The 25,040-nt window shown below is 46.3% G+C and overlaps 1 protein-coding gene across 1 annotated transcript in view; it reads left to right on the plus strand.

Annotated features, from left to right (window-relative positions):
• DNAH7 (dynein axonemal heavy chain 7) overlaps positions 1 to 25,040 on the plus strand; it is an 880,767-nt gene that overhangs the window by 697,092 nt on the left and 158,635 nt on the right. Inside the window, exons 53-54 of the mRNA XM_075317837.1 lie at positions 14,549 to 14,641; positions 24,310 to 24,486. Of these exons, the coding sequence (XP_075173952.1) occupies positions 14,549 to 14,641; positions 24,310 to 24,486 (270 nt within the window). The remainder of the gene's footprint in view (positions 1 to 14,548; positions 14,642 to 24,309; positions 24,487 to 25,040) is intronic.

Consider the following 25,040-nt stretch of genomic DNA (forward strand, 5'->3'; position numbering starts at 1 on the left):
TTGGCCCTGGCCCTGATGTGGGGGTCCCATATAGACCACAGGGCATCAGGTGTCCTCCCAAATGGCTTGCAGAGGCCCACACCTATGACTTGTCACCGCATTATTGATGGTCAGACGATGACTGGTGAGGTGTTTGGGTCATGGCAGCCATGAGGTCATCATTGAAGTTGCGTTTCCAAATAGGACGCTAGTTATGCCACTGATGACGTGTCACTCTACTTTTGTCTCCAGGAGGTGCATTGTGGTTCACCCTGGTTTGGGGCGGACCCAGGTTATAAAAGGGGCTGGAGCCAACAAGGAGGTGCGCAGTCTTCTATTATGCTCCGAAAGAGCACACCTCCATGTGTTGAACCCATTGCGGCTTTAGGCCAGAGGTAGGCAGGGATAGGGTGGTGGATGCAGGCCACCACCACAGTTGGTAACGCAGAACGGTTAAGACCAGCTCCTGTCCTAACAGTCCTGCTTGTGCAGCCCAGTGGCATTAATAGGCCTGCTGCTGCTGATGCGCCTGCTGTCCACAGGTGTGGCCCCTACGCACACGGTCAGCGTACTCAATGGCCCCTGTGTTGTTAACAGGGAGTTCCTGGGCTGGGTGGGCATGTGGACCCTGTGACGCTAACAGGGCTCACAGTCTCCAGATCCAAATGGCGTCTAACTCGGTTCAGGCTACTATTAGTTTCATAGCCACACAGCTCTGTATCCTCCACCAAACCTTCAAGTTGCCAACCTCTCCTTTTCCAACTGGGAGCACGGTGGACACTGACTGCTGATGGGGATATATACCTTTCTCTTTCTTTTCTTATTAATTTTCGTTATATAGCGGTCACAGATTATATACCACTTTATCCAAATCTGCCAGTCCCACTGTAACAGATGTTGTTTCTTCAGCAAATGTTACAGTTGCTTAACCACCAAATCCACGGACCAAAACTTTTTTCCCCTTTCCAACACACCTGTTCCCCTTTCCAACAGCATCTGTCCTTTTTCAACTCATTTTGGGATATGACCAAAAGTGCAACTGTGCAGGGACACCGTACTCAACGCCATCTCAGCACAGCAGCCATCCCTCGGTCCCTCCCATGTGGACAAGTAAAAGACCATTTCCTCCTATCCATGACAAAGCGTTGAGATTCACTCTGTGCAGCACTGGTGTTTAGTGGAAAAGTAGATCTAAGATTGCGTACCACATTCTGCAGATACTCCTGTATACGTGCGTCTATTTCTATGGCAGGAATTAGTTCGCCAAATTTTGTCTTGTACCGGGGATCTAACAGTGTGGCAACCCAGTATTCAGGATTACTTCAAATTCATACAATCCGAGGGTTATGTAGGTAGTGCAGCAAGAAGGCGCTCATGTGTCTTGTGCATCCAGGAGGACCAAGTCCTTGGTGTGTTGGTGGCAGAGAGGTGAGAATCGTGCCTCCTTCCTCTGCCCTCTCCACACTACCTCGCACAACCGAAATGTGAGCAAGCTCTCACTCATCTGCTGAGTCTTCCATGCCCATCGCCAGTTCATCCTCCATTTCTTCATGGGCTCCTGCACTTTCATCAACACTTTTTGCTGATACTATGCGCCCTTGTTAATCCCTCTCCCTCACCATGACTGCCGCATAGGTGCCGCTGACCATCTGGACCTCGTAGATCTTGTTATCCCTTCCGCATATGACTCCTCCTGTACTTCCTCCCCTTCCTCTTGTCCCAACACCTGACTCCGAATAATAATTACAGTGTGCTCCATCATGTAGATGACCAGAATTGTCACGCTGAGAATGACATTGCCAGTGCTAAACATCTTCGTCGACATTTGTGAACTGTGTAGCAGGGTGCATAGGTCCTTGATCTGACACCACTCCAGCAGCGTGATCTGCACCACCTCTTGATCAAGTTATCCCAGGCTATATGTCATACCGTATTTCAGCAGGGCTCTGCGGTGCTGCCACACACGCTGCAACATGTGCAGATTCCAATTCCTGCGTGTCGGAACATCGCATTTCCGGCGTTTAACTGCCAGACCCTAAGACTTCCGGAGTGATGAAAGTTGTGGAGCTGCTGTGTGCGCACGATGGAAGTGAGCACATAGCGAGCGTGCACGCTGCACAAGGCCATGTAGGCCGTGATGGTGTTTTAAAAATTGCTGGAGAATCAGATTCAACACGTGAGCCATACAAGGCACGTGTGTCACATTGCCCTGAGGATGGCCCGCAGCCAGGTTTGCATCATTGACGCACACGGCTGTTAAGTCACCAACGGAGTCCGCTCCGGCAATTTGTACTCCAGTCGCCAGGTGACAACGTGTTCCTTTCATGCATAGTGCTGATGATGGGAGAGGAGTCGATGCCAGCGGCGCAGGTGGACGCAGGTTATGCTCACCCACTGGGCTGCATTACCTTGACAGATGCAGAATCTCTGGCTGAATGTAGCTGGTGGGTATCTCACAGATGAAATACCATCATTCAGCTACAACCAATGTGAAGACACCACACCCTTTTTTATGCCCATCCTGTCTGCAGACCACAGCCAGACATAGCTATGAACCTCTGGTTAATTTTACCCCCAGTTCAGTTTTATGATTTTGTGTGCTTGTTACCTGACTACTTTTCCTGCTTGCTGTTTATGTACCTTGTTGGCCGATCCGCATTTCACCTCTGCTTGTTTTCTGATTAAGTCATGGCCGTCCCATTCTGTTCCTGTTCCTCAATTAATGTTTTGACCCTGCCTGACTACTATTCTCTGGAATAGCGGTGTGACTCACATTTCCCATACATTTCAAAGTAAAACTTTGACCGCCTGATGGCATTGAGCTCTGCTGCCAGCATAGTAAGGAGGTGTGTGGTAGTCCTTGTGCGCAGTTGCAAGGAAGGGTGGCCTGACCACACAGGGTTTGCGCCAAGGTGGAGGACCCACACGAGGTTGAAGAGGCAGAAGCAGTGTATTAACTTCTACATACAGAACAAGGATTGAAACAACTCGTGGGGACGGCAAGACTTGTACAGCAGACCCTTCTCCATCTCTCACCATAGTTTGCCAGTGCCCAGTCAGCGACATGTAACGTCCCTATCCATGCTTACTGGTCCAAGTATCGGTGGTGAAATGCACCTGTTCACACACAGAGTTTCTCAAGGAAGCGGTGATGTTGTGTGCGACATGCTGGTGTAGCGCAGGCACACCTTTCTTAGAGAAGTAGTGGCGACTGGGCATCTGGTACTGGGGCACAGTGACAGACATAAGGTCTCTAAAATCCTGTGTGTCCACCATGCGGAAAGGCAGCATTTCCGTAGCCAAGAGCTTACAGAGGGATAAAGTCAACCTCTTAGCTTTGTCATGGGTCGCAGGAAATGGCCTTTTATTTGTCCACATCTGAGGGACAGAGATCTGGCTGCTGTCTGTAGACGGTGTTGAGTAGGGTGTCCCTGGAAAAATGCAGGTTTGTGAGGAAAGTGCAGGCGGAGACATGATGTTGCCTTCATCTTGCCTTCAGATCTGTTCATCTTGTATCATTTTTAAAAAACACAGCAAGCAAGGGTTACTCCAAGCGGAGTCTACCTTTTTTCCAAAAATTGGGCACACAGACACCCCATCAGTGGCAGCACTTGTGCCATAGCTGCAAACAGGATGTTTTGATTTGCATCAAGCACATTCAAAAATACGCCATAATTAACCGTCCCCAGCATGACACCGGGGTAGGTAGATAAAGTCTTTGCTGAACCATGACTTGGTCATCTTGTCTCCTTTTAAAAACAATGTAAGTAAGGGTTACTCCAAGCGTAGCCTCCCTTTTTTCCAAAAATTGTGCCCCACACACACCCACCCATTCAGTGGCAGCACTTGTGCCCTAGTTGCAAACAGGATGTTTTGATTTGCATCAAGCACATTCCAAATCCACAAGCATTTACTCTCCCCAGGATGACACAGGGGTAGTAAATTCATTCTGGATCCATGACTTGTTCATTTTGATGAACGTCAGTCTGTCCACATTGTCACTGGACAGACGCGTGCGCTTATCTGTCAGCACACACCCAGCAGCACTGAAGACACGTTCAGAGACAACGCTGGCAGCTGGACACGACAAAATCTTCAAGGCGTAACTGGAGAGCTCTGGACATTTTTCTAGATTTGAAGCCCAAAAGGAGCAAGGCTCCATTTGAAAAGTCATTGCATCGATGTTCATTTGGAGATACTCCTGTATCATCCTCTCCATCCGTTGACTATGTGTCAGACTTGTTGTCTCTGGTGGCCTTGCAAAGGAGGGTCTAAAAAAATTATTAAAAGATTCCATAAAATTGCTGTTACCAGCACCAGATCCGGTCCTACTGGTACGGGTAGACTGTTGAAGATGACGAGGCTGTCCCATGTTTGTCAAGTTACAACTGGAAGAATCACTCCCTTCACCTGCACGGTTGTTTGGTGGAAAAGCCGAGCTAAGATCGAGTAACAGCTTCTGCTGATACTCCTGCATACGTGCGTCCCTTTCTATGGGTGGAATTATGTCACAAAATTTGGACTTGTACCGGGGATCTAATAGTGTGGCAAGCTAGTAGTCATCATCACTTCTAATTTTGACAATACGAGGGTCATGTTGGAGGTAGTGCAACAAGAAGGCACTCATGTGTCTTGCGCAGCCATGCGGACCAAGTCCACGCTGTGTTTGTGGCATAGAGGTGCTAACCGTTCTTTCTTCCTCTGACATCTCCCCCCAACCTCTTTCAACTGAAATTTGACCAAGCTCCCCCTCATCTGCTGAGTGTTCCATGTCCATGGACAGTTCGTCCTCCATATCTTCATGTCCTCCTGCACCTTCCTCAACATCTCTCCTGCTACCATGCGCCCTTGTTGATCCCTGTCCCCCATGGTCCCATGCCTGCCGCGTTGGTGATGATGAACGTCTGGACCTTGGTGATGTTGTTGTGTCTTGCGCATATGAATCCTCCTGTAGTTCCTCCCCTTCCTGTTGTCCCACCCCCTGACTCCGAATAGTGTTTAGCGTGTGCTCCAGCATGTAAATGACTGGAATCGACATGATGATAATGGCATTGTCAGCGCTAAACATATTCGTCGCCATGTCGAAACTGTGCAGAAGGGTGCATAGGTCCTTGATCTGAGATCACTCCATCAGGGTGATCTGCCCCACCTCTGCATCTCGTTGGCCCAGGCTATACGTCATGACGTATTGCACCATGGCTCTGCGGTGCTGCCACAGTCGCTGTAACATGTGGAGAGTTGAATTCCAGGGTGTCGCCACATCGCATTTCAGGCGATGAACCGGCAGGCCGAAAGACTTCTGGAGCGATGCAAGTCGCTCAGCTGCGGCGCTTGAACGGCGGAAGTGAGCAGACAGTTTTCGTGCCCTGTTCAGAAGGCCATCTAGGCCAGGATAGTGTGTTAAAAATTGCTGGACGACAAGGTTCAACACGTGAGCCATACAAGGTACGTGTGTCACCTTGCCCAGGCGAAGTGCCGCACCCAGGTTTGCAGCATTGTCGCACACGGCCTTACCAGGCTGCAGGTTGAGTGGAGACAACCATTTATGAAACTCGGACCGCAGAGCTGACCACAACTCCTCAGCTGTGTGACTCTTATTCCCAAGACATGTCAAGCTAAAGACCGCCTGATGCCGTTGCGCTCTGCTGCCAGCATAGTAATGAGGGTTGCGTGATTCCTTCTGCGCAGTGAGAACGCTGGTGGCCTGACCAGGCAGGCTTGGGGCGGAGGTGGAGGACCCAGATGAGGTGGAGGATGCAGAAGCAGTGGCGGAACTTGGACAGACAGAGGATTGACACACAAGTCGTGTGGACGGCAAGACTTGTGCAGCAGACCCTTCACCATCTATCACCATAGTTACCCAGTGGCCAGTCAGCGACATGTAACGTCCCTGTCCATGCTTACTGGTCCAAGTATCGGTGGTGAAATGCACCCGTTCACACACAGAGTTTCTCAAGGAAGCGGTGATGTTGTGTGTGACATGCTGGTGTAGCGCGGGCACACCTTTCTTAGAGAAGTAGTGGCGACTAGGCATCTGGTACTGGGGCACAGCGACAGACATAAGGGCTCTAAAATCCTGTGTGTCCACTAGGCGGAAAGGCAGCATTTCGGTAGCCAACAGCTTACAGAGGGATAGAGTCAACCTCTTAGCTTTGTCATGGGTCGCAGGAAGTGGCCTTTTATTTGACCACATCTGAGGGACAGAGATCTGGCTGCTGTGTGTAGACGGTGTTGAGTAGGGTGTCCCTGGAAAAATGCAGGTTTGTGAGGAAAGTGCAGGCGGAAACATGATGTTGCCTTCATCCAACGTTGGTGCTATCGATGTCTGAGAGAGCTGTACACACTCACTTGTTTCCCCTTCCAAACCAACTGACGACCTACCAAGCAAACTGCCTGTTGCGGTTACAGTGGTGGAAGTTGTGGGTGGAAAAACAGGTGTGACAGCTGTCCCCACAGTCCTAGAAGATGACGAGCGCGCGGATGCACTGGAAGGGGCAGGCGGTGGATGGTTGGCTCCGCTAGGCCACATTGCAGCACGGTGAGCTTCCCACCAGGCCATATGATATTTATTCATGTGACGATTCATGGAAGAAGTTGTCAAACTGCTGAGGTTTTGACCTCTACTAAGATAACCATGCCAAATGTTACAGATCACATAATTAGGGCGATCTTTTTTTATGTCAAAAAAGGACCAGGCTAGGCAAGGCTTAGAGGCCATGCGACCTGTTGATCCACCCCGAATAATGCTCAGAGGCAGAGTGTTGGCTGAGGATGCAGTTGTAGACGTGCTACCAGTGCTCCGACTGTGTCCAGGAAGGCGCAAGGTTACTTCGACGTCGGTTGCATCCTCCTCCACCGCCTCTGTTGACCTCCTCGAGTGTCTGACTGTGGGTTGACAGTAGGTGGGATCTAGGACTTCATCATCAATTGTTGTGTTTGCACTCCCCTCCCCCTCAGACAGAGCCTCTTCTTGCCCTGACCGAATATTTAAGTTGTCATCCCAATCGGGTATCTGCGTCTCATCTTCATCAGTATGTTCCTCATTGTCTATAACCACATTTGTTGGAAAGGCAGCATTTTGGTAGCCAACAGTTTGCAGATGATGAAAGTCAACCTCCAAGCCATGTCATGCCCTTCTAAAAGCATGTAAAACACAGCGAGGGGACTCCAACCACAGTCTCCCTCGTTTCCACTAACTGGGCCACACACACCCCACTTGACTGGCATCGGTTGAGCCCCCTTTTGAAAAAGAAAAAGATGCTTTGCATGAAGCACTCTCAAAAATACGCGTGCCTTTCCCGTCCCCTGGCTGACCCAGGGGAAGAAAAGTCCTCTGAGAGCCATGACTTGTTCATCTTGGTTCTTTTAGAGACACAGCGAGGGGACTCCAACCACAGTCTCCCTCGTTTCCACTAACTGGGCCACACACACCCCACATGACTGGCATCGGTTGAGCCCCCTTTTGAAAAAGAAAAAGATGCTTTGCATGAAGCACTCTCAAAAATACGCGTGCCTTTCCCGTCCCCTGGCTGACCCAGGGGAAGAAAAGTCCTCTGAGAGCCATGACTTGTTCATCTTGGTTCTTTTAGAGACACAGCGAGGGGACTCCAACCACAGTCTCCCTCGTTTCCACTAACTGGGCCACACACACCCCACTTGACTGGCATCGGTTGAGCCCCCTTTTGAAAAAGAAAAAGATGCTTTGCATGAAGCACTCTCAAAAATACGCGTGCCTTTCCCGTCCCCTGGCTGACCCAGGGGAAGAAAAGTCCTCTGAGAGCCATGACTTGTTCATCTTGGTTCTTTTAGAGACACAGCGAGGGGACTCCAACCACAGTCTCCCTCGTTTCCACTAACTGTGCCACACACACCCCACTTGACTGGCATCGGTTGAGCCCCCTTTTGAAAAAGAAAAAGATGCTTTGCATGAAGCACTCTCAAAAATACGCGTGCCTTTCCCGTCCCCTGGCTGACCCAGGGGAAGAAAAGTCCTCTGAGAGCCATGACTTGTTCATCTTGGTTCTTTTAGAGACACAGCGAGGGGACTCCAACCACAGTCTCCCTCGTTTCCACTAACTGGGCCACACACACCCCACTTGACTGGCATCGGTTGAGCCCCCTTTTGAAAAAGAAAAAGATGCTTTGCATGAAGCACTCTCAAAAATACGCGTGCCTTTCCCGTCCCCTGGCTGACCCAGGGGAAGAAAAGTCCTCTGAGAGCCATGACTTGTTCATCTTGGTTCTTTTAGAGACACAGCGAGGGGACTCCAACCACAGTCTCCCTCGTTTCCACTAACTGGGCCACACACACCCCACTTGACTGGCATCGGTTGAGCCCCCTTTTGAAAAAGAAAAAGATGCTTTGCATGAAACACTCTCAAAAATACGCGTGCCTTTCCCGTCCCCTGGCTGACCCAGGGGAAGAAAAGTCCTCTGAGAGCCATGACTTGTTCATCTTGGTTCTTTTAGAGACACAGCGAGGGGACTCCAACCACAGTCTCCCTCGTTTCCACTAACTGGGCCACACACACCCCACTTGACTGGCATCGGTTGAGCCCCCTTTTGAAAAAGAAAAAGATGCTTTGCATGAAGCACTCTCAAAAATACGCGTGCCTTTCCCGTCCCCTGGCTGACCCAGGGGAAGAAAAGTCCTCTGAGAGCCATGACTTGTTCATCTTGGTTCTTTTAGAGACACAGCGAGGGGACTCCAACCACAGTCTCCCTCGTTGCCACTAACTGGGCCACACACACCCCACTTGACTGGCATCGGTTGAGCCCCCTTTTGAAAAAGAAAAAGATGCTTTGCATGAAGCACTCTCAAAAATACGCGTGCCTTTCCCGCCCCTGGCTGACCCAGGGGAAGAAAAGTCCTCTGAGAGCCATGACTTGTTCATCTTGGTTCTTTTAGAGACACAGCGAGGGGACTCCAACCACAGTCTCCCTCGTTTCCACTAACTGGGCCACACACACCCCACTTGACTGGCATCGGTTGAGCCCCCTTTTGAAAAAGAAAAAGATGCTTTGCATGAAGCACTCTCAAAAATACGCGTGCCTTTCCCGTCCCCTGGCTGACCCAGGGGAAGAAAAGTCCTCTGAGAGCCATGACTTGTTCATCTTGGTTCTTTTAGAGACACAGCGAGGGGACTCCAACCACAGTCTCCCTCGTTTCCACTAACTGGGCCACACACACCCCACTTGACTGGCATCGGTTGAGCCCCCTTTTGAAAAAGAAAAAGATGCTTTGCATGAAGCACTCTCAAAATTACGCGTGCCTTTCCCATCCCCTGGCTGACCCAGGGGAAGAAAAGTCCTCTGAGAGCCATGACTTGTTCATCTTGGTTCTTTTAGAGACACAGCGAGGGGACTCCAACCACAGTCTCCCTCGTTTCCACTAACTGTGCCACACACACCCCACTTGACTGGCATCGGTTGAGCCCCCTTTTGAAAAAGAAAAAGATGCTTTGCATGAAGCACTCTCAAAAATACGCGTGCCTTTCCCGTCCCCTGGCTGACCCAGGGGAAGAAAAGTCCTCTGAGAGCCATGACTTGTTCATCTTGGTTCTTTTAGAGACACAGCGAGGGGACTCCAACCACAGTCTCCCTCGTTTCCACTAACTGGGCCACACACACCCCACTTGACTGGCATCGGTTGAGCCCCCTTTTGAAAAAGAAAAAGATGCTTTGCATGAAGCACTCTCAAAAATACGCGTGCCTTTCCCGTCCCCTGGCTGACCCAGGGGAAGAAAAGTCCTCTGAGAGCCATGTCCACATTGTCAGTGGACAGACGCGTGTGCTTATCTGCCAGCAGACCACCAGCAGCACTGAAGACAGGTTCCAAGAGAACGCTGGCTGCAGGACAAGACAAGATCCCCAAGGCGTACGTGGCGAGCTCAGGCAATTTATCCAGATTGGAAGCCTAAAATGAGCAGGGCTCAAGTTGCACAATAATGGAATCGATGTTTCCTTGCATATACTCATATATCTGTGTGTCCTCCTCTTTTTCCTTGTCCAGCTCTTTTGTTTTCACATGAGTATATGTCCTTGTCACTTTCCCATGTGTTGTGAGTTGTTTGTCACCTTTTGGACACCTTTGAGGGTGTTTTCTAGGTGTTTTTCTGTGTTTGTGATTGCCTGCCATTGTTTCCTATGCAGTTCGAGTTCGGTTCGTCGAACGTTCGACGAGCCGAACTCGAACGAGACCTCCGTTCGGCGAACCGACCTCGAGCCGAACCGCGACCGGTTCGCTCATCTCTAATTAGCACATATTGACACAATATTGAAGTTGCAACAGCAAGAAGGAAAAATTGTGGAATTATGAAAACTACATCACATCCTGTTAATGATGTAAATGATGTAAAAAAATGATGACACAAAATGTTCAAAATATCTTAATTTAGTATCGAGTATTAGAGCCATGTGTAGAAATACTTACACACCTTGGCTACTATGCAGGCAGGGTCAGCTTTCTCAGCTCTCCTGCATGGATAAATCTAAAAACTCTGATTGTGTCGCAAATGCTGCACCCAGTAAACTAAATTATACATTGTTGGATTCACGGTCTTTTTGCTTACATCATGCAACTCTAAAAAGAAGTAGCTAAACCTGGTAACAAATTCGCTTTAATGGTTATCTGAGGAATGTTCTAAATGTACTTGAACACTCGAATCATCGAGATCTCCTGTTGGCAGCTCCTAGACACTTTGGAAAAATGTCCATACCATTGGTTCCACCTCTAAATCTATTTAATGCCACGCTGTTAGTGTACTTGGAATGAAGTCTACAGAGATCCAGCCTCTGTACATTACCCCACACCATAATTCTGGGAGTATGATTCGTGTGACACTATATTTGTGAAGGCCTCTTCATGGTGTTGTGGTTTTTATATGGAGACCAAAATATGAAATGGAGCAATGGAGGCTAGAAAGGAGGTTTCTATTCTGCAGTGATGAGCCTTTTTCTTAGATGCAATGGTTGCTGAAGATTGATTTGGAGACCACGTAGGCAACGCCATGAAAAGTCCTTCATGACCCTTCCCTTCTACATTCCAGGTGCACTATAAACTCGCATCTACATTGATTTGGGTGGAACCAGTGGTACGGCCATTTCTTCAAAGTGTCCCAGCAGCCAATTTTCGATATGACAACACCAGGTTGCATATTGCTTGTGCAGCTGGTATGGTCTATATTTGCTGCCATGGTCTTTGAACATTTCTTAGACAACCATTAATAACCTCATCAATAGCATGCCAAGACTGTAAGTGCATGTATTTCTGTGGTGCTCGTGCTTGATACTGAATAAATTGAGATGCCTTGAAAACTAAAAGATATAGCCAGGACTTTAAAAATAATAAAAAAAAAACTGTGCCTAAGCACTAACAGGCAGGTAGATCCAACCTGTTGTGCCCAGCACCGTTCTTCGACGGCTTATTTTCCTCTCTGCTCTGTAGACGGGTTGGGACTGTAGATGTCATGCTGATTGGCAGCTTCCTCCCCCAGTTAGGTAATGGGGAGTCGGTTGTCAATCAGCATGTCAGCTGTCCTGAGCTGTCTACAGAGCAGAGAGGATAAGAATCCGGTGAAGAATGGCACCGGGCACAGCAGGCAGGTAAGTAGCAACTACCTGCCTGTTAGTACTTAGGCACATTTTTCTTTAAGTCCCGGGTATAGCGCTGGCCAGCTTACCTCACGTCACCTCTATGAAATTGTGCGATGGGGGACGGCCTAAAGCGACAGGAGGCAGACTAACGGACACCAGAGAGCCCGCCCCCGTGTACCATTATCAAGATCTGAATACAAAAAGGTACCACTTTACAAACTCTTTATTTTGGTCAGAAAGGGGGCACAAGAATAACAGGAACATTGCTAGAATGCAGCCCAGGAGCTGCAGAGGGGGAATCTTATAGGTTTAGTGCAACATTTCTGATGACAAGTTCCCTTTAATATGTCTATCAATCCTGTGAGTTCCATAATTTCACCACTTTTCCTTCTTGGTGTTGCAATCTCAGTGTTGAGGTGTGTATATTTGTATGACTGCACACAACAGCTTAAAAAGCAGCAATTCCTGAACCCAGGCTGCCATCTATTAGTGCAGGGGTGGGGAACCTTTTTACTGCCGGGGGCCATTTGGAATTTTCTACCAACCTTTGGGGGCCGCACAACATTATCAACTTGAAAAATAACCCTGGTATATTTGGTCAAACGATTAATTAGCTCACCCCTACTGTGGAGGCAGGCGCTGCTTCTCTTTGGTGCGGCTGTGATGTTCGATGATATTGATCATCTTGTTTCTCACAGCTGCTTTTCCAGGTTTGTCTCGGTCTGGAGATGTTGGGGGCATATACATTACAGGAGGGGCTGGGGCGTACACATCAGTAGGGGGGCATGGACAGCCCTGGCGGTGGCACAGACATGACTGGGGACAAGGACAGCTCTAGGTGGCAGCACGGACTGCACTAGGTGGCAGCACGGACTGCACTAGGTGGCAGCACGGACTGCACTAGGTGGCAGCACAGACTGCACTAGGTGGCAGTACGGACTGCACTAGGTGGCAGCACGGACTGCACTAGGTGGCATCACTAGGGAGACACAGACAGGTCTGGGGCAGCATAGACATCAACAGGAGGGCACGGACTGGGGTTAATAGACAGCAGTGGGAGGGTACAGACAGCAGTAGCAAGTTCAGAGCACTGGGGGGTACACAGTACTGAGGGGTGGCACACAGCACGGACAGCATAAGGGGGGCACAGACAGCACTGACCGTGGCATGGACAGTACTGGTGGCAGCATGGATAGCATTAGGTGGTGCGGACAGCACTGGGGGGCATAGACATCACCCAGGGGGTACAGACAGCACTAGTGGGGCACGGACAGCAGTGGGGGGGGGTTTACACAGCACTGGGGGGTACACAGCATTAGGGGGTACACACTGCATTAGGGGGTACACACTGTACTAGGGGGTACAGAGCACTGTGGTACACACTGCATTGGGGGGTACACACTGCATTGGGGGTACACACTGCATTAGTGGGGTACACACTGTACTAGGGGGTACAGAGCACTGTGGTACACACTGCATTAAGGGGTACACACTGCATTAGGGGGGTACACAGCACTGGGGAGCACACACAGCATTAGGTGGTACACACAGCATTAGGGGGTACACACTGTACTAAGAGGTACACAGCATTAGGGGGTACACACAGCATTAGGGGATACACAGTTCTAGGGGTAAACAGAGCATTAGGGGGTACACAGCACTGAGCGGGGGGGCAGCGATGGGTTGAGTACTCACAGTTAGGCCTAAGCCACACGGCGAGAAAAACAGTGCGAGTGGAGTGCGATAAAACATCGCATTCCCCTCGGACCAATTCTAGCCTGTGTGTGAGCACACATAAGCGATTATTTTCTCAGCCCTAATCGGACTGAGAAAACAATCGCAGCATGCTGCGATTGTAAGCTGAGTCTCTTTCTCTCGCACCCATTCAAGTGAATGGGGCGAGAGAAAAATCGCACTGCACTCGCGGTACACCGGTGTACCGCTAGTGCAGTGCGAGAATGGCAATAGCCGGCTAGGCAGTAGAGAGGGAGAGAAATCCCTCCCTCCCCTCCTGAGTGCCGGCCCGCCCTCCGCAGCTGAGGTCTGCTCGCCCAAACGGACCTCAGTTGCAAGGACACACGCATGACACTCGGCTCTGCTGTACTGCCAGCACGAGCCGTGTCATGCAAGTGGATCGCAGTAGTCCCCGTGTGGCCCCAGCCTTAGAGGGAGGGGGAGTCACACACACAGCACAGGTCCGGGAGGCTGGAAAAATCTGCTGCAGCTCTTGTGTGATTTTATCGCAGCGTGCTGTTTACCCCGCCCACCAGAGCACACTAGCACAGGCCGGTGTTAAGCCTAGAATGTATGGGCTGCAGTCAGGTCCTGGAAGTCAGGATCTGGAGAGAGCCCGTACATTCTAGCATCTACCCTCAGGGCATCAGGCATTGGGATTTAAAGGGCCAGCAGTCGGGAAAAGCCAGAGCACAGCGTTCCCCGGGAATGTGCCTGGGGGCCGCATAAAAAGTCGTCACAGGCCGTATACGGCCCGCGGGCCGGAGGTTCCCCACCCCTGTATTAGTGGAACCTTTAAGAGAGAATTTTTGCCTGGATCTGGTGATTGCAATCTGAATGACACAGAAGATTTAGAATAATATTTCCGATATCTTTATTGTTATTCGCATACATGGACAAGTCTCTGTTGTTTACATCTCCTTCATTTGCTTTATGCTGCTGTAATTTTTGTAATAATCTGCATTAATTCTGCATATATTAGCACATAAACTCATTATAACAGCTAATTTACTGGTTGTCACCACAAACGTCTTCTGTTTTCTCTGCAAAGTTTTAAACTTTACTGTGATAATTGTATTTTATATACTCTCCCTTCTTTCTCGCTGCCGAATGCTGTAAATGTTCAATTATTTACAAAAGACAAAGTGGAGTCTCACTATTATGTTGGCTTTAATGTTTTGTAGCTGTTATGAAAAGTGACAAATTAAATAAAGTCAACCTACTGTGTCTGCTCTTGCAGGAACCGCACCATGAGGCTTTTCCTTCTGAATGGCAAGAAAAAGTGGGTCAGTTCCAAAGGATGCTCATCATCCGATGCCTAAGGCCTGACAAAGTAAGTATGGTAGCAATTTAAAAGTCTTATCATACACGGCTTTGATGACTTAGTGCCTTGAAATCAGATAAACAAGCAACATTGCATATTGAATGTAATGGAGCATGATGAAAAGCTATAACAGCATACATGCGACACTTGTTTTCCTTATTATTAGAATATATTAGTTGAAGCTCAGCAAATCTCACAAGTCAGAGCATGAATTTAATACATGGGGTATTTGTTTTCTTACAGAAGCCATACTCATTTTAAAGGGACAGGTCAGAAGCATTATTACTATATTTTCTTTACAGTCCAGTGCATCTAGTCTAGAAAAGTTTGCTCTGAGTAAAATTGTTTCTTTCCTGAAGTTTGGGGGTCTATAGGATCCTATATTATAGAGAAACAGGAGGACAAGAGTATTTGTGCAAATTTAGAAAACTTTATTAAGACATACACAACAAGAAAAGTGATTTAAAATAGATTTCTACCATATATATGGTAGAAATCTATTTTAAATCACTTTTCTTGTTGTGTATGTCCTAATAAAGTTTTCTAAATTTGCACAAATACTCTTGTCCTCCTGTTTCTATATGATTATGAGTAGTGCCAGCACCAACCCTGCCTTATTTTGGTTGACTTGGTGCTCAACTTGATGGCTTTGTTTATGAGAAGTGTGTTGTTAGGATCCTGTATTAGTTACATTTCACTTTAGCGCACAAAGGATTTTTTCCAATTGCAGACAATGGTATCCTACCGTTAGGATATCCCTTTCTCTTTGGTGGGGTCTAAACACTTGGTCCTCCACTGATATGAATACAAGGGCGTATATCTAAGCAACATGTAATCACTTTATGTGATGGGAAAAATATTAAGGCTATGTGCGTACACTATAGTTTTTTTTCTTCAGCAAAAAACGCACCCTCTGGCAGAAGAACACACCTCTGGTCGGGAAAAACGCATCAAAAAACACTTGGGTTTTTGCCTCATTTTCAGTGCGTTTTTGGTGCATTTTTCATGTGTTTTTGCCCATATTTTTTTCACTAAAAACGCAGAAAAGATGTGACATGCTACTTTTTTTTTCTTCAACCAAAACTGCAGGTAAAAAAGAAGTAACATGTGCACAGCCTTTCTGTATCCTCATAGATTTTGCTGGGTAAGGAAATGCATTCAGTTTAGGGCAACAAACTGAACCCGGATCTTCACCCAAAAACGCATCAAAAACTATAGTGTGTGCATAAGGCCTAAATCTGTCTGCTTATTCTTTTCAAATTGTACATCCCCTTACACTTCTATATGTCTCTGGTCTTGTTTTGCATCCATTTCATTGAAAGGTTTTGTCTGATATTTTTAAAAAAAAGGTCTGCATTTTCTAAATTAATAGAACAGTTCAGTTTTGTACATGAGCTCTGTATTGCACCTAAGCCCCATTCCCTTGACTAAAGCGGGCTTTACATGCTACGATATCGTTAATGAATTATCGTCAGGGTCACGTTGTTTGTGACGCACATCCGGCGTCATTAACGATATCACAGCGTGTAACAGTCATGTGCGACCTAAAATGATCGCAAAAGCGGCAAAAATCGTTTGCTTCGGAGAGGTCGTCCTAAAACAAAAAATCGTTTACCTCTTATTAGCGATGTTGTTCGTTGTTCCTGCGGCAACACAGATCGCTATGTGTGACACCGCAGGAGCGAGGAACATCTCCTTACCTGCCTCCACCGGCTATGTGGAAGGAAGGAGGTGGGCGGGATGTTGCGTCCCGCTCATCTCCGCCCCTCCACTTCTATTGGACGGCTGCCATGTGACGTCGCTGTACGACCCGCCCCCTTAGAAAGGAGAGGCGGATCGCCGGCCAGACCGGACAGGTAAGTATGTGTGACGGGGGTAAACGAGGTTGTGCGCGACGGGCAGCGATTTGCCCGTGACGCACAACCGACGGGGGCGGGTACAATCGCTTACGATCTCGCTAGCGAGATCGCAGCGTGTAAAGCCCGCTGAAGGCTAAGCTACAGTAACAGACAGGAACGATTCTAGGTGAAGTGAAAAATAAAAATTGTGCCCCCATGCCATGCTTGCCTGTTTCCATCATCTCTTTAGATTTTTATTGGAGTTAGCAGTGCCCATGCTCTATCAGGGCTGCAGTCAAATGCCTTTTTAATGGGGTTTTGCAATGTAGAGGAGCTGGGGCTTAGGACCTCACTTGTAGAGACTGTTGGCTCTCTTAGCAATAAGACATTTATCACCTGCCTTGTGCATTGGTGATAAATATACTTTCAGGGATAGACACTTTTTTGCTCTTTAAACCTACCTTTGTTGCTGTGGCTTGTTTACTTTGTGATACATGTACTGCACCTTTGAAAACACTAACGGAAGGCTAGGATTAACTAAGAATTTTGGCCAAGACACACATCGCATGACCAAGGATCTCTGAATGCTGCTTCTACATTGCACCATAATACAAGTAACATTGGTCGCATTTCGATCTGTATGTTACAGCAACTGCGACAAGCAATTCAAAACAAATCACACTGGGGTTAATTTTTGTGACTGGTTTCCATGGATCAACGTCCAATCATAGGATCCAGTACCCATAACCTGTAATGTTATGTTTGTAAGAAAAGCATACAGGCCTCCTGAACACTTGGTTAATGAATCAACCATTGCAATGTCATGTGGCTGAAATTTCCATGGTCTCACTGCTCTTATTGTAAAGAATCTTTGTCTGTATTTCTGATTAAACATTCTTTACTCTAGGTGTAAAGGATACCTCCTTGTCATTATTGCAGGCATAGTTGTAAAAAGGTCTTTAGAATGCTCTCTATCCTATTCCTTCATATATTTGTACATTGATAACCTAGTTCACCCATTCACTTAACAACCTTTGTCACATCCGCAATGTTGATGCGTTATCTAGATAAAAGTCTGTTTTCATCATTAGCTTCTTTTAATGCATCCCATGATTTTGTTTCCCTTGGCAGCAGCTGCCCGTTACTGGTCACTAAAGTTGTTTGCTATCCAATCCATATACCCAAGTCTTTTTCAGTGATAGTTTTACCCAGTGTTTACCATTTAGTGCATGCATAATTATACATTTAATTTGTTTTGAGCAAGTGCATGACCTTACATTTATCTAAATCACGCGTCATTTGCCATTTCTCAGCCAAACCTTCTAGTTTATCTAAATCTATCTAAAAAGAGTTTAGTATCATCTGCAAATAATCTACTCTGTATGTTCTTTAAAATGTTATTAAATATCAAAAAGTAGATTAAATATCAAAAAGAAGAGGGCCCAAAACTGACCCATGTGATCCCCACTGTTAACCAATCTGAGTGTGTTCCACTAATAACAACAATTTGTTTTATATCATTAAACCAGTTGTTAACCCAATAACATATTTCAAGAAAATCCATTACTTCAATTTTATGTACCAATCTTTTATGTGATATATGGCTTTAAAAAGTCCAAATAGACACCATCTATGGCATTGTACTGGTCCAGTCTGGAACTGATCTTTCATAATCCCGTGTTGATGTTGGGTCGTGAAGTTATTCTTATTGAGACACTCCAGGATAGCATCTCTTATGAGACCCTCAAAGATTTTGTACACAGAAGTTAGACTTACCTGAAATTTACAAGATTCGTTTTTGTCCCTTTTTTAATATTGGCACCACATTTGTAAGTGATGGTCATTGCTGAACTGAATGTTCATCGAGCATGCTACAGCTAAGGTAGTGCATACTGATTTCAGCATCTTTCAAAACTCTTGTGGAAAAAGAAAAATTCCTTACAAATACAAGTTGCTGTTTATTTGTTTAATAAAGCAGGAGAGAAGCAAAGTCCTGCACCACCGCAGATTACCTGCAATATCGCTTACGGTACCGCCTGTGCCTGTGCTCGGGTGGAGAGCCTGGAGGGTCCGACAATCCAAGAGCGGGGTGCTGGTCATAAGGCAAAGTCCATTGATGAAGCGTAAGAGTAGAAAGAGACCGCACTCAATCCGCTGTGAAGGATTTGTTTATTCAAACACGTGCAGAGTGGAGGGCTGGAGACACACTGTGAGCTGGCTCCTCAAGAATGGACGACAGCTGTTTCGCCCAAATTGGGCTTCCACAGGTCCACATGTGGAGCTACGGCTACACCCCTTTTAAAGGAGTGCTCACAGATTGCCCCAGACCACATAAAAACAAACAGGAGATTTGTGTATGCATATAAAATACATGTATCCATTTCCATGCATGAATTTACAACAAATTTTAAACATATAAAAGAACACACTTGAATAAAATGAAGCAATGGGTGATAGACAGGCAGAACTATCATAGGAACACAGATAGATCCACACGATCGTTTAACCCTTGGGGGCCCTGTGCCCCATAATTAATAATTAACCTAGCCTCCTCTTGTAGCAACAATTTGTGCAGGTCGCCCCCCTTCAAAGGGAGGGAGACCTTTTTAAGGCCGGCAAAACGCAAAACGTCGGGGTCACCATCATGACAATCCTGGATATGGGAAATTAATCTGGGAGATTAATTTCCCATATCCAGGATTGTCATGATGGTGACCCCGACGTTTTGCGTTTTGCCGGCCTTAAAAAGGTCTCCCTCCCTTTGAAGGGGGGCGACCTGCACAAATTGTTGCTACAAGAGGAGGCTAGGTTAATTATTAATTATGGGGCACAGGGCCCCCAAGGGTTAAACGATCGTGTGGATCTATCTGTGTTCCTATGATAGTTCTGCCTGTCTATCACCCATTGCTTCATTTTATTCAAGTGTGTTCTTTTATATGTTTAAAATTTGTTGTAAATTCATGCATGGAAATGGATACATGTATTTTATATGCATACACAAATCTCCTGTTTGTTTTTATGTGGTCTGGGGCAATCTGTGAGCACTCCTTTAAAAGGGGTGTAGCCGTAGCTCCACATGTGGACCTGTGGAAGCCCAATTTGGGCGAAACAGCTGTCGTCCATTCTTGAGGAGCCAGCTCACAGTGTGTCTCCAGCCCTCCACTCTGCACGTGTTTGAATAAACAAATCCTTCACAGCGGATTGAGTGCGGTCTCTTTCTACTCTTACGCTTCATCAATGGACTTTGCCTTATGACCAGCACCCCGCTCTTGGATTGTCGGACCCTCCAGGCTCTCCACCCGAGCACAGGCACAGGCGGTACCGTAAGCGATATTGCAGGTAATCTGCGGTGGTGCAGGACTTTGCTTCTCTCCTGCTTTATTACATTATTTGTTGTTTCCAGTCCTTGTTGCACACCGCTGGGAATTTCCGGGACTTTCCGCGTTTGTTGCGGTTTTTTCAATTACCGCACTGTGATTTAACCTGTGATATGGAGGATATGGAGAGCAGCGGTGGTGTACCGTCCACTACCACGGGCTTATTAGCTGGACAAGCTGATGCTGGCTCCTTCTTTGGAGATTGCAATTTTAAGAAAGACACTGAAGTTTTGGGTGTTAAAACTCTGGAATTCCAGATACAGACTCTGGCGGAAAAAGAAGTTAGACTGTTTTGGACTATTCAATCCCTGCAGTCATATGTCGATTGTGATCGTGTGCCACGTGGACTCCGGGTCATAAAGACTCTTTCTCATTTCCAGGAGGATCCCACGTTTACTGTGCAGTGGGAAAACATTCAGTTAGAGTGTTCTAGAAAATTACTGCATTTAGTATTAAACAAAAACAAGGATAATTATGCTGCATTGGTTGCTGAATTAGATACGTTGAAGCATGACACCCAAGCACGGATGTCAGCGGATGATTGGAACACCTTTAGTCAGAGGCTGGATAAACGCTTGGTGACCGTACAGACAGAAATAAAACATAGAAAAAGGGAAAAGTTCCTGAGGGACAAGAAGGATTATGAAAAGAAACAGATTTTTTGTTGGACAAAAGATGGGCCACATAATTATAGACAGAGAGCGCACATAAAAAAACGAGGTAGTGCTGGCTCTAACAGGGGGTACTGGACCACGGACTCAGAATCCAGTGGATCTGAAGACGTGGTCTCGGGCCCCTCTAGTATTAATCCCCATGGTGCTGCACCCACCACCCCTTTAGGAAACGGATCCGACGGGGGGGCAGGAAAAGGCACACGGGGCAGAGGTCGCAAGAGGAAGTCTGTAACTTGGAGGAATTAAGTTTCCAATCTACTTCTTGTCCCCCTACCGATGCGATCATCAATCTAACATCCCATACTCTTACTCCAGATATGGTCTCTGTATTAATTAAAGGTTTTAAATATTGCATTCCGGAAAAGTTCGATTTTGCTGAGTTCAAGATTGATCTTTTTAAGGCCATTAGAAAGATCCATCTGCACAAACATTTCCAAATGGCGCCTAATACAGCTCATACAGCGCCTGCTGGACATGTTCCGTGCAGTATAGCTGATTCTCGGACCGGTCTGATAGGGGCCTTTGATTCTGGGATCCTTCAAGACGCTGAGTTGTTGCTCAGCTTGAATGAGCCAAATGTTTCAACTGATATTGTGGGTTCCAGCAATAGTCCAGGTTTGGAAAGGTTTACTAAGGGGATAAAATCGGATTTTTGTCCCCCTACTGTACCTGGAAATTTGATTGATTTATATCAGGAAGCTGTCTTGAAGGATGTCGAGTCATTGGTGTACGCCAGGCCGATCCAGAATCTAAGTCAAAAAGAACAGGCTGCGATATGTATCATGCAGGGTTGGGAGGACACGGTGTTCCGCGAGGCTGACAAGGTAGGAAACATTGTCCTCCTTCCTAAACATGATTACATCAAGGAATGCAATAGACAATTAATGGACAGATCTACCTATTGTCCTCTTTCTGCAAATCCTATTCAAGATTTTAAGAAATCTTTGGTGCGGTTGCTGGACAAATACGTGGGGCTGGGTTTTCTGTCTCGCTCACAGGCTGATAAATTAATTCCTCCTTTTCCTACAAAGCCCCACTGGTATTGCATACCAAAGATACATAAGAGCAGGGATAATCCACCTGGTCGCCCAATAGTGGCCGGCATCGGCTCTTTAACAGAGCCTTTGTCGCACTATTTGGACTGGCTGTTGAGACCAATTATGAGTCATATCCCCTCTTATGTCAAGGATAGCAGTGATTTTTTAACACTGCTAAAGGGTATGACATGGCAGGAGGGCTTTGCCTTAACCTCGATTGATGTGGAGAGTCTGTATACCCGCATTCCTCAGAATTTGGGTATACAGACTGCTAGGGATTTGGTGGCGCAGACTGGAAAAGATGCGTTGTTTTGCAGTTTCATTGAGGAAGCCCTTGATTTCGTTTTATCTAAAAACGCTTTCATGTTTTTGGACAGTTGGTACTTGCAGTGCAGGGGTACCGCTATGGGTACCCCTGTCTCTTGTGCCATGGCCAATATTTTTTTGGGCTCCTTTGAAAGCAAATATGTTTTTTCTGACACCAACCCTTTTTTGAAATATATTCGCCATTTCTTGAGGTATGTGGACGACATATTCATAGTGTGGGCTGGCACTTAGGTCCTTTTTGCAGATTTCATGTCCTATCTTAACACTTGTAACACCATGAATATGTCCTTTACTTCCTCATATGGTGGCGATACTCTCAATTTTTTAGATATTGAGGTTTCTATCAAGGAGGGCGATATTTGTACAAGGTTGTTCAGAAAGCCGACGGCATCAAACTCCCTTCTTCATTATCAAAGTGCCCACCCCCTCCACATTAAGACGGGTTTGCCCTACAGTCAATTCCTGAGAGTACGTAGGGCAAACAGTTCAGAGGAATCTTTTTTTCAACAATCTCAGGAGTTGAAGATTAGATTGCATCAAAGAGGTTACCCAAAAAAACTGATTGATTCAGCCTGTGAGAGAGCTAGATCAGACGGCGCCACGTCTGTCCGTAAAAACCACACCAGAAAATGTGTTGACAATTTGGGTAGGTTTGTCTTTAATTTTAAATTTGGACCTCTGGAGCATGCCATTAGAACTGCTCTTTGCAGAAATTGGCACATTTTGAAGAATGATCCGGCTTTATCTGACAGGACAATGTCCAATCCTTTGGTATCGTTCAGACGATGCGGCAATTTGCGGGACAGACTTGTGAGGAACAGACTTACCAATTCGACAACCTGGCTAGACAAATGCTGCCCACCAGGGAATTACCGGTGCGGTCAGTGTCGTTTTTGCAGCCAGCATTTAAAAGGTCGCTCCGTACAAGTCGGCCCGCACTTGCACACTGTCCATCAATTCATCTCATGCAAAACCAAGTTTGTGGTCTATGTGGTGCTCTGCCCTTGTGGCAGGTTCTACATAGGCAAGACTATAAGATGCTTATATGTGCGATTCAGGGAACATTATAGTTCAATAACATCAGGGAAAGGTTCTCCCAGATTAATTTCCCATATCCAGGATTGTCATGATGGTGACCCCGACGTTTTGCGTTTTGCCGGCCTTAAAAAGGTCTCCCTCCCTTTGAAGGGGGGCGACCTGCACAAATTGTTGCTACAAGAGGAAGCTAGGTTAATTATTAATTATGGGGCACAGGGCCCCCAAGGGTTAAACGATCGTGTGGATCTATCTGTGTTCCTATGATAGTTCTGCCTGTCTATCACCCATTGCTTCATTTTATTCAAGTGTGTTCTTTTATATGTTTAAAATTTGTTGTAAATTCATGCATGGAAATGGATACATGTATTTTATATGCATACACAAATCTCCTGTTTGTTTTTATGTGGTCTGGGGCAATCTGTGAGCACTCCTTTAAAAGGGGTGTAGCCGTAGCTCCACATGTGGACCTGTGGAAGCCCAATTTGGGCGAAACAGCTGTCGTCCATTCTTGAGGAGCCAGCTCACAGTGTGTCTCCAGCCCTCCACTCTGCACGTGTTTGAATAAACAAATCCGTCACAGCAGATTGAGTGCGGTCTCTTTCTACTCTTACGCTTCATCAATGGCTGTTTATTTGTTTATATGATGTCATTCTGCTGAAATGGACAGTATTGAATATTTTATGAAGAATTGAATAGAGATCTAGAAGTGCCCGAGTTATAGATATGAAGTTTGATGATTTGAGTTATGGATAGAAATGAGCGAAGCCAAGGTTTGGTGTGCGGTGTTCGTATCAAACACAGACTTTACAAAAAAAACAGAGTTTGAGTTCGGAGTTTGGGTGCTTTACGTATGCAAACCATTCAAGCGAGAATTGCTGTGCTCAGGTACGCTTGGTGCTCGGCCCAGTGCGAGCTGCTTGCAGTGTGTGAACGGCTTGCACTGGGGGTAACAACAGCATGATCAGATGTACTGTGGAACAAACCAAAAAAATGGGAAAAAAAAAACCCATCCACCCCCGGACGTTATCTATTTATGGCTGGATGCATGCAGGCAGAGACCCAAACTGCCCAATTAGTGTCTTCAATTGGGGTTCATCTCAAGTTCAGGTTTCAAACCGAACTTTATCCAAAGTCCGGCTGCATCCGCTGAACTGAACGCCACGGATCCGCTCATCTCTAGTTATGGAGAGAGCCTGCTTGGGCACATTTTGCAAGATGAGACAGTGTTGAATAGTATATAGCTGTTATAGTTCCACCCTTGCTCAGAAATTGTAACGTACTAAAATATAGTTTAAGAATACAAATACCCTAATTGTGTAATGTAGTAATAACATTGTTTCCAGGTAATTTTACTGAATCCATCTCAATAAATATTACTTTGTCTAGGTAATTCCAATGATTCAGGAATTTGTAACTGAGAATCTGGGGCGTCAGTTTATTGAACCTCCTCCATTTGATCTGTCTAAAGCATTTGGTGACAGCCACTGCTGTGCTCCACTCATCTTTGTTCTGTCTCCTGGTGCTGATCCGATGGCTGCATTATTGAAATTCGCTGATGATCAGGTAGTCACGCAAATATTTTTCATCAATACCACCTGCACCATACTGTATATAAATATATATTGATAACATGAAACTTGTTTTGTAACATAGGACACTTAATAACAGTCTACCAGCATCACTTTCAATAGTGTGTTGGATGCGTTTCAACATAGAGGATATTCATATTCCTTTACTTATTAACATTTATAAATGTCATTGTAAGCACTGATAAGGAGATAAGACCCTTTTAGTCTTTTGGGGCTCATTAGGCAAAGAAAACCTAATTGCCTTCTTTCTATCCATACTTAAAGTGTAACCGTCATTTTGATTTTTATTTCATAAATCTATAGTACACATGAAAATATGTAACTTTGTAATATTCATTATCAGACAAATTTGCTTCTGTCTGGGCCAGAATTGATAAGTCCTTATCAAAATTCTCAATTCTGATGTAAAATCTGTGTTCAGTGAAGCCTTTCTTATTACTGAGAGGAGATGGCAGTTATAATACCGTCTTTTTCTGGTATTTTAGTCCAGTGGGCGGTCCTATCAGTGATTGACAGTTTTCTTTGTAT

Source organism: Anomaloglossus baeobatrachus, chromosome 7, assembly GCF_048569485.1.
Source record: "Anomaloglossus baeobatrachus isolate aAnoBae1 chromosome 7, aAnoBae1.hap1, whole genome shotgun sequence".
In the NCBI taxonomy this organism is placed as follows: domain Eukaryota; kingdom Metazoa; phylum Chordata; class Amphibia; order Anura; family Aromobatidae; genus Anomaloglossus; species Anomaloglossus baeobatrachus.